Source organism: Anneissia japonica, unplaced genomic scaffold, assembly GCF_011630105.1.
Source record: "Anneissia japonica isolate Jap-2015-1 unplaced genomic scaffold, ASM1163010v1 scaffold287726_len2788222_cov184, whole genome shotgun sequence".
NCBI lineage: Eukaryota > Metazoa > Echinodermata > Crinoidea > Comatulida > Comatulidae > Anneissia > Anneissia japonica.
The window spans coordinates 2294314-2307801 of record NW_022705125.1 but is presented as its reverse complement, the minus strand read 5'-3'; the positions used below and the strand labels follow the sequence as shown (position 1 = coordinate 2307801).

The following is a 13488-nucleotide window of genomic DNA, read 5'->3' as shown; positions in this document are numbered from 1 at the left end:
CCCAAAATGTCTATGATTATAGATGCCACAGAGCGGTAGGCATTCCTTACCGATAGTACTATGTAGATGATCAAACGTCCTGGCAGCAGCTTGACGGACTTCCGGCAATGGGTCAAAGAGGGCAGTCTTTACCGTGGGCACAAGATTATCAACATATGACAGAACCTGCATAGAACACAATGAATTAATATACGAGTAACAATTATATAAATAAAATACTAAATTTAGATTTGAATATCTCAGATTATCTGCTTAATAAAAATTTAAGACTAAATTTCTGACTAAATTATTTTTTGGATGGCGTAAGACTAATATATTCACAGGCAAAACTGACTTGAAGAATACCCTCTGCACTCATTTATTAAACAATGCAATACAAAACTGGAAATGCCCAAAGTATATATCGCAAAACAACTAGTAGGCCTACACTAAAATCAGAGTTTGTAACCATACTATTTATTAATAACCATACTGACATTTTTTATATAAACTTTTGAAATATTAAAACACAAATTACTTGTAATTATAAGCTGCATTTAAAAGGTAGAAACATATTAAATTCAACGTTTTTTGAACAGAAAGAAAAGAATGTTAAGAGTCGGAGCATGGTACTCCAAAGCATAGGCTTAGCCAGTGAGCCGTCCGGCCGTCTTTTGGACGGCCTACAATTATTTGGGACGGCTACTTTTACTGTGACGGCTTGGACGGCTTGGCATAATCAGCTCTGCCTAGGCTAATTGGGCCTGGTCTACCTTTAGCAAATTCTTTATTTTCTTCAAACTTATTGAATGTTACATTAAACTAAAGCTAAATCATATTTACGTTTGATAATAACAGCATTAATTAATTGAATGTACGTTGTTTTTGTACCAATATTCGGTGGAGATTCCCATGTGGTCCCGAGTGGGCGTGGCCTGCCCAACGGCTCAGTGTCACGCCCACTTGCTTCCATTTTGAACGGCTCCAAAGCAAGCTAATTTTTAAAATTTAAATGCCATAGGTACTAGTGCAAATTACAATCTTGCTCAGTGCTTCGCATGCTGCATGCCCCAGACCCAGATTTCTCGCTAGCTCTGCCCACGTCATAAAACAACATTTTGAAATATAGTTTTACATGAAATCCTGTTGAATAGGATCAAGTTCACATTCTCACCATTAAATAAAAAGTAATTACATGTATGACTAATAATAATTATAAAATGCTGAAACACGTTTTCAAATATCACAGATTATAAAATACTTACATCCAATTAAGCCAATTATGTTTTGAATTAAAAGGTGTTAACTTATTTGATCTTTTGCATGATAGTTGCACTCTACAATTATCGGTAAATTGAATTCAAGGGAAATATTAATTAAATTGTAAAAATTTATTTTTCAGCTGTGAGAAAATCTTAGAAATATTCAATTAAACATAAATCCTTAAATAGATTACCTGCATTATCAAAGTTCTATGATAGGAGTATAAAAGCATTATTACTTATACATCTTACAACTGAACATAAAACAAAAATTTACTTTTTAATTGAAAGCTAATGGTATACTTAAAAGTACTAAGTAATTTAAAAATAGAATTTTATTAAGTATTTTAGCAAAAAGAAAAAGTTTTTTTTTTTTTTTTGGAAAACGCTCCGTACTACTGAGCCAGATGTCCATATAGCAACCACCAAATAAGTCTCTTTCACACTGTATATTTTAATGGACCATGTTTCCAATGCGCTAAATTCCAGCATACCTATTCTTACACACTGATTTGTTTTTCAGTGGTAGGCTTTTTTAAATCTGAAAATTTGGATCCAGTGTAAATGACAAAAAACTGTTGTATGCCCATATATAGTCATGATGTACCTATATATGGTCGTGATGTGATGTCATCAAGACCATATTTAGACATGTTACATATTTTTGTAAAACAAAATTCAACAGTCTTAACAGGGATTAAAGCAAATTGATTTTAATTTGGTAACAACATTATTGAACCAGGGGATGTTGTTCATACGAAGGAAGGAGATTGTGGTTGGGCAGGTGGTCTGAACATTTCTGGATTTAATGTTCAAAGAGGCGGATTGTGGTTTAAGATTAACAAAGTGGTTATGCGGTCTCATTAAATTAATTGTGACATGACTGGATGTTTGTCCCATAAAGTATGTTAAACCCTGAGATCACTGAACTTTAAAATCATTGTTTTCATTACCCTAAGAAAACACAGGTAATTATGGTGGGGTTGAGGAAAAAAACAGGACGAAACATTATAAACCAAAAAGGACGTAAATAATGTATACATGCTGAAAAATGTTCATCTGGTTTGTGTATGACTATCATCTTGTTAAAAATTTGTAAAAAACACGAAAATGAAAACCAAGGCGGCATTTACCTGATCTTTACTCGTTGAGACCATGATTTCACTAAGGCCGACACATACCCCTTGACGTTTATCAGCATCGCCGGACTTGAGACCTTCCTCTAGGATTGGAATGATCTCGGGTAGCACGCGGTCGCCTAGCTTACGTACTAGATCACCCAGTGTCCTTGCCGCAACCTGATAATCATGAAGAAAATATACCATTTAGTTTAATTTCATTAAAAAAATAATTTTAATCTGTCTGTTATCATAAATGTGGTGTTTAATCTTACTGTTATTTTAAGCTGTATCATGGGTAGATTTTAGATATGTGATAAACCCAATAAAATGTTATAAATTTTTAAAATTGTTTACAAAATGTATCTTTATATTTATGCTTTAAAATATTGAGGGTCATTTCAGTCAGCATTGCTGTTAGGGCCCCTCACATGAAATATTGTTGAATAAATACAAACAAATAAATAGATACACAGACCCATTGCAGTTTCCTAAACCTGAATTGTTCAAAGCAACAGTTTAAAAACCAAAGTAATTAATGTAGTATCATTTCCTTACACTAAATTTAAATTTTTTTATGCATCTTATTTCTGGTAAAAAGATTGCCATCTAGTGTGTGGTATAAGCAAGCCTGGTATAAGCAAGCGTATATAATATATAGGCATAATCAAATATGTTTCCTCTTATAAGTCAGTTACCCAGCAGAGAACTGACTTTAAGATCTTAGTGTATATGCACAACTGCTTCCACGATTTATCACCTTGTTACTTGCAGGACCTTATATGAATATGACCTATATAAAAAATATGACTCAGATTGCCAATAGCTTAGATCCTCAAGACTACTCGTCTGGCCATCCACACAACAAGATCGTTTGGAGATAAGTCACTTTTTGCAATGGGGCCTTAAAGTCAGGCTCCGGAAAAAAAAAAAAATGTTGATATGTTGTAGAACTGCTTTTTCTAAGACAGAAAAAAGTAGTTTGATCAAAAACTGAGCAACGGTGAATGAGATACAGATTTTTGAATATTTAAAAACTGGGGGAAAAGGTGTAAAAATGGGCGATTGTTAAATTGTTGTTTTTTAGCATTTTGTGAGCATATTTTAGTTATTATGTTTTCACTTTGTACTGCTTTGTGGGAAAGCGCTTAATAACAAAAACAATAAAAATGAGACTATAAAATCATTTATAATTAGAAAATCATGGAACCAACCTGTCTCTTATCGTAGCTGGTGCTAGCAAGACATCCTATAAGCAACGAGAATAGCGTTGGTAATACTTCTTTCAACGTTCTAGCCGTATTGTGCACGACGACCTTCCATACATGTAGCGCAGATTGACGAACCAGCACGGCTGTGTCAGACCGACCCATATAGAGTCCAGCAAGCACATGGTTACGACGCTCTTCTCCCAGCACCCTTTTTATCGCCTATGTAGAAAAGAGTGTCAATTTTAGCTTTGCTTCATTTTACGGAAAACTTACCACAGAAATCACAAGGCCTTATGCGGCATATGACGCGAAGCAGATGTAAGGTAAGATGCCATTCACTGCATAGTTACCTTAGTTGATCGCTCTGTTCCAAAGTTGTCATCCTCTGATCCAACTGTCGTCATCTTGCCAGTTACTCCGGAAATTTTGTACAATAAATCGCCAAGCAGTTGGATGGAGCTAAGACGGATACGCCAATTCTCATCAAATAGACCTCGTTCCAGCTCTGGTAGGAATACGGTCACAGCAGTATCAGCGTATAAGTTGATGATACGCTGTCCAGCACGTAATGCTGTGTCACGTACATACTCACATTCATCAGCTAAAGCCTTTGAAAATAAAAATAGTGTTTGAAAGTCATTATACTAATTTCGTTTTTTGTAGCAAAAAGGAAAAAAAAATGCTGTAAATATTAATTTAATGATGAACATAATTATTAATTATATATTATAGAAATCAAATCATTTAATAAATATGTTTGAATTTTATTAATTAAAGTGAAATTTAAACTTTTTTATACTCTATGTTTTTTGTGTGCCATAGTGCCTGCATATATATTATTGAATTAATATTTTTGTATCAGGGAGTTTTTCATGCTATAACCCCCTGGAACTTAATTCATTTATTAAAAGGGTCAAATTATATTTAGATTTCATGTCACAGACCAAAGAAAATCTCTGAATTTCAAGTATCTTGCTATAATTTTTAGACCTAAGGTAAAATTCTGAGATACCGTGGCCAGAGGCCCCTGTTGGCCGCACAGACGTTTGAAGTTTTTTTTGGCAATTTCAAATTCTATTCTATTTTTGATTGTACTACAGCAAAATATTAGGACAATAAATTCATAAGGTAAATAAATAAATAAGGATGATATAATATTTTGCCTAACGTAGTATTAGCACACTTCATTTGATTATTTCTTGCTTATTCATCTTTTACTCGTTGCTTGTGTAAAATCATCCAAAAAAAAGTTGGCGCCAATATTTGCCCAACGGCAGGGGAGGGGGGATGTCCCAGAACATCTGAAGAGTGTCCAGGGCTAAGCCCCCGGAGGCTCTACCAATTTAGTAATTTTGAGTGCTTAAGGCCTGTAATCAATCTTACAGTCTCATATTCCGTAAAAAGTTACATATTTTTTCCCTAACGAATGTGTTGAGTTCTTTGAGAGAGCTCTCTCTGATGGGAATCTGAATCTGCAACTAGCACCACCAATTCTTGCAAAATTATAGTTTTTTGCGAACTTAGCATGATAAGTGGTAAAGTGCCGCATTCAAAGCGTCCTCGAATAGTTACATAAGCCAAATAATAAGCAGATTTATTCAGATTTGAAATTTTAAAAATAAGCATATTTTCAAGCCAAAAATATTTTTCAGGGTCGCTGAAAGTTAAATGTTGTCGGTGACTGGTAATAGAACTTGTCGTGTCTTCCTTTCTTCGTGCAAGTACAACTGTAGGCGAAGTATAGTTTCCTGAATTGGGCTATTCCTCCCCCTCTCCCAAAACCCCAACCAGAGTAAAATTAGATATATTTTTTCTACCATATTGACCTTGCTTCTTATGCCTAACGAATTGCTAACTGCTCGGACATTGTTCATACAACAACTCCCTGGTAAAGTAATCCTGTAGGAGTATTTTCAAACCAAACGTGAAGTTACAGGCATAATCGTGACAAAAACACAAGTCTTTTTTTTTTATCAGCCATACAAAGTTTATTCAACTTAGTAGTTTGGCAGACAATCAGTATTTTCTGTGTGATTTCACTTATCCTATATCAACCGAATACCAGGGCTTTATTTAAAGCCTAAAAACATTTCGCCTGTAAAATCTTGGGTCTTCTTGTAATAAAAGCAAGTCTCTGATAATGTTTTTAATTTTAATTTGCTATGTGATATTTAGCTGAACTAAGACCACCAATCTTTAGGCGTTTGTCGATTGGCTGGTAACAGATTTAATTCTAGATCTGTGTGGGGTCACCCTTACTTCGTATTTGCCTAGTGTTGTGTTTTGGTCTTCACTTATTGAAAATATATTCACTGAATGGTTATTAATTTTAGTTTCTTGAAATATATTTTTTTATAATTCAATTTTTTCTTGTGGGCCAGAATAATTTGCTTCTGTGGGCCGCCTTTAAGAACCAGGGTTATAAGCTTGCTTCAGAAATTCCCCATTCCTTCTTTTCTTTAAATTTATATTTTATAATTTTAATATTGATTTGTAATGTTTATTAACTGGTAATGAAATATGTTTATGATTTTAATATTTGTTTGAAGAAAGAAAAAAGAAAAAATGGAAATAAGTACTAAATGAATGAATGAATGAATATAATACAAGGTACTTACTAATGATAAGATAATATATTTATACATTATATTAATTATTTTACATAATTATAAAATTAATGATAAGGAAAATCATAATTTATCATTTCTCTTTCAAAGATATATAGTATGGCTGGGATGAAGACTGCAGAAGTCAGCTGCAGCCGGAGCAAACTGTAGAAGCTACCTGGCCAAGAAAGCGAGTAAAACCATCAAGTTACAGACATACCTTCAAAATTGGAATAATGATGCTACCGATATATGGCAGGAATTTATCACCAAATGTACCCGGTAGGTAAATGAACATCATCATGTATCCATCCTTCACGTGGGGTGGGATGTCTGCAGCTGATGCAGTCTTAATAATGTCTGGCATATGTTTGTCTAGTTTTGAGATCCCAAGACCAGCTATCACTTCACTCATACCTGGTTGAACAAATTTTACGTAAAAAATGATGAAAATGATAATTCATAAAATTTAAAATATAAGTTAAAAGTTTTTCAAATACTACTGTTTGCAGTCAAATAAACTTACCAAAATACTTTAATGATAATATTTGATTTCTAAAAAATTATGGTCTACAAAACATATTAGATAAATAATAAACATAAATTAAATTACATGTATTTTAGCATATAAAATAAAAAATATCATACAAATAGTACAGGTCACAAAAGATGTCATAGAAATGATAAACACACGTGTACTTAATATACTTATAAATAATGTCATTATGTGCAAAGAAAACAATTTTGAAAAACAAATTTAAATTATATATATCTGAAATATGTGATATCAGATGACCAACACAAAATGGAAACATTACGTAGAAAAGCATAATTAAAATCAACATTCTCATTCACACATCCTTATCTTTTTGATGGTAAAGAAAACAAAATTTAAAATAGTTGGTACATTACCCTGAGCTGCCCCAGACCTGTCCACAGAGTTCTGTTCTGATGTCAGTTTCTCCATTAACCATGGCATCAATGAGTTGAAGCTAGCCTCACCCATTCCCTTCACCATGGCACCAAGCGCTCTAGCTGACACCTTACGCACCTCAGGCACAGGGTCAAGCAAGGAGGCCTTCAGCCCTGGTTCTACTGATGGCAAATATGGAGCAAGGTCCTATTGAATGACACAGAGTTAATATAAGTGCTTCTGAATTATGAATTTGATGATGAGAAAATGATGATTATGAATGTGAAGATGATGATAATGCTAAGGTTGCCAATGATGGTGATGAGCATGATTTAAGATAATGCATCTTGATAAAGACAATAAGGATATTTTATGATGATAAAAATGTGTTATAATGATTTGAGATAAAGATTTATTATGAGGATTATGAAACATTGATCATTATAATGGTAATGAGCAGTATTTAAGATAATGCATCATGATAAGAATACTTTATGATGATGATGGTGACGATAAAAATGTTTTATGATGATTTACGGTAAAGAAGATTTATTATGAGGATTATGACAATGAGAATCATTTATGAAGATGTTGATAATTATGAGGATGAAGTTGATGGGGAAATTAAAAAGAATGATGATGAAGATGATAATAAGGATGATGATAATGAGAATGATGATGATGACAATGATAATGAGTATTATTTATGATTAAGTTGGTGATGAGCATTATTTAAGATAATGTATTATGATAAGGATGATAAGGATAATTTATGATGATGATGATGATGATGATGATAAAAATATTTTATAATAATTTAAGGTAAAGAAGATTTATGAGGATTATGACAGAGAGAATCTTTTATGAAGATTTTAAGAATTATGAGAATGAAGTTGATGGTGAATATAATAAGACTGATGATGAAGACAGGCCTCTAATTTGGGGATTTTATGGGCAAGGCCAAATGGAAAGGCAAAGGAAAGCCAAATGGATTTTGAAGGCACCAAGGCCAAATGGAAAGGCACCACAAGGCCAAAATTTCAAGTATAAAACTATTTCTCGCACGTGCCTTGATTCATCGTAGCCAGGCTAGGCAAGCTAGGCCTAGGCCAAGCCAAGCTAGGCCTAGCCAAGCCATTGTTGTCAATGGTAGTATGACTTTGTTTAGAGTATTAACTATTAATTATCGATTCAATGTTGGAATATACTGCGGCGGTCGCCGATCGTGCAAAACAGTCAAATTTCAAGAAATTTGATATCTTGTGTTTTGCTCAGTGCGTTGTCATCGGATAGGAAGCCATAACTCTAAACTGGCCGTCATGAACTAGATCAGCCGCGTGTCAATCGATTACGTTAATTTTACACGCTTAAGCTGCGATGACGTAAGATCGCCCAAAGTTAGCTGCACAGCAAGAACATGTTTACAACTACAGTACAATATTTACTGCAATAACCGCTCGAGTAAGACGCATGCGCACACAACGGTAACCGCAAAAACAGTTCGTATCAACACACATGGAAATTCTCTCATGTTCTGTCACTGCAACTTTATCTAGGCCTAGGCTAGCTTAGGCGACCTACGTTTTTGGCTTTCGTGTTTTCTTTCAAGATTTAAACGTTCTTATTTAGATTTATTTTACGTGTCAAACGATCTATATTAAGCATCGTGAGGGCACCGAGGCCAAGGCTTCAAAAGGGCAGGCAAGTAGTGGCCGTCGTCATGCTTCATTTTCAGGGGCACCAAGGCCAACTGGGAGGGCACCGTCGGCATTGGCCACGGTAAAATTCGAGGCCTGTGATGATAATGAAAATAATAATGATGATGATGACAATGAGTATGACTTGCGAAGATTAAGATGATGATGATAATGATGACAAGGTGGTGGTGGTGGTGATGAAGAAAAAAAATGATAATACAGACAACAATGATAATAATCATGATCATAATCATAATAATGATGTAAAAAATATCTATACACTTACCTTCTGATCAGTGAGTGAGTACATGTTGCCAATAATCTGAGCTGCCATCTTTTTCGTTTCGGTTGAACGATCTTGGAATGACCTGGCTACAACGGGCATGATGAGTGCAAGGGATGGAGCATCGATAAAATGCACAAATTTGGTTTCTAATAATGCTTTCAAACATTTTGATGTTTTCTTTGAAGGTTCTGATAAAGCTGCTAGTAAAATTGGCACAATTTCTGAAAAATAATTAAATGATTATTTAATTATGTTAACAACTACTAAAATATAGTATTAGTATGTCTTCTTTCTGCCTCAAAGTTCGAAAACAATTTTTTAAATATTAATTTTCTCCTGGAAAACAACTACAGTTCAAACCTACAGAGGGCAGTATAATCTAGTTACTCACGCTGGATTTCTGGGTTCCTGATGACAGAGCCAATCTGCTTCAGAGCCTGGGCCCCTGCTTTTTGAACTTTGACATGGGAATCAGTTAAGACCTCCATTAATTTTGGGACGATGCTTGGTAGACATGAGGATAACTGCTTAGGGGCGCAGAAAGCCATAGCACCAAGAAGTTCAACAGAACCTGAAACATGACAAAGGTACTACAACTGTTAATTTATTAACATATTTAAAAAAAAACAATAACATGGAAATTATAAAAATAGATTAACAATAACAACATGGAATTTAGGCTAGATATTATATTTGGTTACCACTGTCACACATCCATTCAATCGCTTGTCAGTTGCTTTGAAATGCAGCAAAGAACATGAGCAATTTACAGAAACTGGCAAATGGAGAGGTCATTATTATCGCCTCAAATCACGCACCTCGCAGTTAAGCCAGGGACACACTGCATCGTGCAACGGTGGTACGACGAAATCAATTCCGCTCTTTTTAAGCGCTAGACCATGCGACTCCGTCTAATGATTTTGGGTGCTCGTCTGAACAGATCATCATTAAAAACAATCCGTTGCGCCTGCGTCGTAGTGTTGCATTCTTCATGGAATCACGTCGGTAGACGACCATCGGGCGCGGTGTGCCCGGCTTTGCTTGCCAGCTTCTCAGACTTCCTGTCAAGATGCTAAAGGTCAGTTGATGTCAGCTGAATTGAGTCGAATCGCATAGGTCACATTTAAGTATATCTTTAGTGTGTACACATTTCACTACATACCGATTTTGGTCCTCCAGGAATCTTCCTCAAGAGCTTTGAGTAACGACGGTAGGATGAGCTTAACACCGTGAGCACTAAGCTTGCTCATCACAGCCTTAGCCGTGTCATCAGTAGCCTACAAGACAATGCATCAATCATTATAATGTCAATCCAATTTTCATTTATAAATATCTTTATTGTATCTTCAAATACAACCGGCATTATATTCCAAAATAAAAGTCATCTGACAATGGACCTGGGTAATAGGGACAATATGTTAGAAGAGATACAAAGGCAGAGACCCTATTACGTAGTTTTACAAATGTGATGCACTATACAGTAACATCTCCCAATTATGAACCCTCCATTTGGTATTACAAACTCGATTTGAGGCGACGACGTCATTATGAACCATCCTTTTTAACTACAAAAACACTTAATAGAAAATATAAAATGTTACATCAGCTATGTAAGAAAATGTTTAAACCAATACATTGACATAAAATTTCCTTTGAAGCAAGAAATATTTAGCCGATATATATATATTTCACTTTGAGCTGCGCATGCTTGTTCAGCGGCAATAGAGGATCTCACTTTTGTTCATTGGGGGCGCTATTCCGATGGATACAACCAGATAATCTGACAATAAAAGTAAAAGTATTTTCTGGCGACATTATCATACATCAGTTATCATATTATGTTGGTTTCCTCAAAATGGATGTAAACGAAAACATTTAATAGGTTTCCTTGCACTTACTTGTCTGACATATTGGTTACCATCTCCAAAGCAGAGTAGAAGATGAGGCAGAACGTGGACTACATACGGTTCAAACAGACGGCCTAACATATTACATAACATCTCAAATGCAAACAAAGCCCCTGGAAATAAGATACAAACCATGAGATGATAATAACAATAATAATATTAACAATAATAAAATTAATAAAAATAACAACAACAATAATAACAACAATAATAATAATAATGATGATAACAATGGTTATTAGGATGACCTCAAATATTATATTAGGATTGGCAATCACAATAACTTTCAATCGGCATTTAAAATGTTTAGTTTGAAGACCTTGTCGTAGTATCGGACAACAGGTGGTCCCATGCTTGTCTGACTGACAGGAGAGGTGAATTTCCCCTGTGAACCTCTCGCTAGCACTGCCACAGGACCCAGAATGAAAACCAATCAACTCACTGGGACCTGAGCCTAGAATATTTCACTGATGTCAACTCTACCTTCCCTTCTTTCAGGATTCTTCTTATCTTGTATAGCATCTTCTAGTGTTGACATGATTTTCTGCTGCTTCAATGATAAAATTCCAAGCCCCTTCACAATCCCTGCTAGGCCGTAAGCTGCCCCCTTCCTCTCGGCATAATTTTTGGACTCTAGTAGTAGGGCCAAGAGGCTCTGGATGAGAGCTGGGGCATCATTCTTGATTGCAGGAATGAGAGGTGGTAAACAGTTTGCTACTGCTTCTTGTACCTGAATATTAATCAGCACAAAAATAATATAATTGGATCATCTAGGAGGGGAAAAATATCAGCACTTTTAAAGTTAATAATGATGGTGAGAAATTAAACCATTAAAGATAAATATTATTAACAATCATATTATTTAAAATTAATAATAACAGTAAAAATACTGATATTGTCATAGATAACACAATTAGAAATTGTGGGAATAGCAAAAACATGAACCATTGATAATAGTAACATCTGGTACCTGCTGAGACGGCGTTGATAATGCTTCAATTAATTTGCTGACGATCGGTTTCACTCTGTCGTCAGATTTGTCAAGATGTCTTGCCAGTGATCCCATTAGGATAACAACGCTATGGCGGATTGCATCGTATTTGGACGAATTTGGGGCTTCATCCAGGAACTTTTGGAAGACTGGTAGCAGGACGGACACATTATCCTGCAGAAAGAAAAAATGAAAAAAGTAAAAAATTAAATATATATCAATATTCAGGTTTGCGATTGCGGGGTGGGCTGTGCAAAAAAAAAATTGAAAAACTGGGGTTGAGGGGCAGAACCGATGGATCAAAGCTTAGATATTGCACGGGTTTGAATGCCTTTTCTTTAATCAATTTCAGCCTTGTAATGTATATACTGCAGGATTATCTACACTAGAAAATAACTAATTTTACACTGAGTACATTCTCGACTGTCTTAAAAATGTTGACAATTTCCAATTCAGGGAAGGAGGTGCATACGGACATATCACACCCTACACCCCAGGATACGAGCTTGTATATGTACCTGGTTGCATTGAAAGTGCATAGGGCAAAGAAATATTTTGAATCTAAAGTAGTATTTAAAAAAGAAATATTATTTCTACCTTGCCATGGATCTCCATGATAGCCAGTGCTGCTTTTAACATATGCTTTTGGACATCTTCGTTTCGATCACCTAGTCCACCAGGAACGAAGAATTCAAACAGTAGAGGGATCGAGTCTTTCCCGTAGTGAGGTGAAATTTTGCCGAGGGCGAGGGCGATGCCACACCGGGCTGTGTATTCATCTGGGGGAGCTTCTTTTACAACTCGTCCCAGATTATCAAATACAGGCGGAACAGTCTGCGGGAAGAAAATAAAAATAATGTTTTGTGGGAGAGTTTGTGATTCTATGATTCTCAACTTCCCATACCAAAACAAAGGGTTCAATCATTCAAATGTTATGCATTCTTGTCATGACATCACTTTACCTACTACCCACGGCATAAAAAACTACAATGCAACAGCAACCGCAATACAACAACAAAAACAATTACCCAAAATATAATAACTATGAATATACTTATTATCTATTTACAAATGGCAAAAAAGGTCTGAAATCATTGCAATACAAGAATATGAAAAATACAAAATTTTATCCAAAAAAAATCTCATCATTAATATTAAATTTATATATAGTGTAACATAAAATCATGAAACATTTAAAAAAAATGAATACAGTATAAAAAAAAATAGCAATGTATATCTTTTTCATTAAACATTATATTTGAACAATTTTATGAGCTTTAAAAACTTACTCTTAATTTGTCTTCATAAATCTCAAAGAGTTTCTTAAGGACACCATCAACTTGATCTGGGAATTCATTCAAGACATTTTCCAATGCCTCTGATGCAGCACTCCTGATTACCTCTTCATGATGAATGACATCCTCCAGCAACAATTGACAGAGGTCACGATGCACTTGAAGATCAGCACTTTCCCATAAACTGAAGGAAACAATTTGAAAAGGCTTAGCAACTCGTATT

At 35.0% G+C, this 13488-nt stretch overlaps 1 protein-coding gene across 1 annotated transcript in view; it reads right to left on the bottom strand.

Annotated features, from left to right (window-relative positions):
* LOC117105338 (eIF-2-alpha kinase activator GCN1-like) overlaps positions 1 to 13488 on the bottom strand; it is a 72386-nt gene that overhangs the window by 40931 nt on the left and 17967 nt on the right. The window contains exons 24-37 of the mRNA XM_033246459.1: positions 13260 to 13449; positions 12568 to 12804; positions 11950 to 12144; positions 11463 to 11709; positions 10971 to 11092; positions 10235 to 10349; positions 9464 to 9643; positions 9073 to 9293; positions 7089 to 7296; positions 6397 to 6593; positions 3921 to 4178; positions 3574 to 3789; positions 2375 to 2539; positions 51 to 165 (exon numbers count right to left, since the gene is read on the bottom strand). Coding sequence (XP_033102350.1) covers positions 51 to 165; positions 2375 to 2539; positions 3574 to 3789; positions 3921 to 4178; positions 6397 to 6593; positions 7089 to 7296; positions 9073 to 9293; positions 9464 to 9643; positions 10235 to 10349; positions 10971 to 11092; positions 11463 to 11709; positions 11950 to 12144; positions 12568 to 12804; positions 13260 to 13449 — 2666 coding nt within the window. The remainder of the gene's footprint in view (positions 1 to 50; positions 166 to 2374; positions 2540 to 3573; positions 3790 to 3920; positions 4179 to 6396; positions 6594 to 7088; positions 7297 to 9072; positions 9294 to 9463; positions 9644 to 10234; positions 10350 to 10970; positions 11093 to 11462; positions 11710 to 11949; positions 12145 to 12567; positions 12805 to 13259; positions 13450 to 13488) is intronic.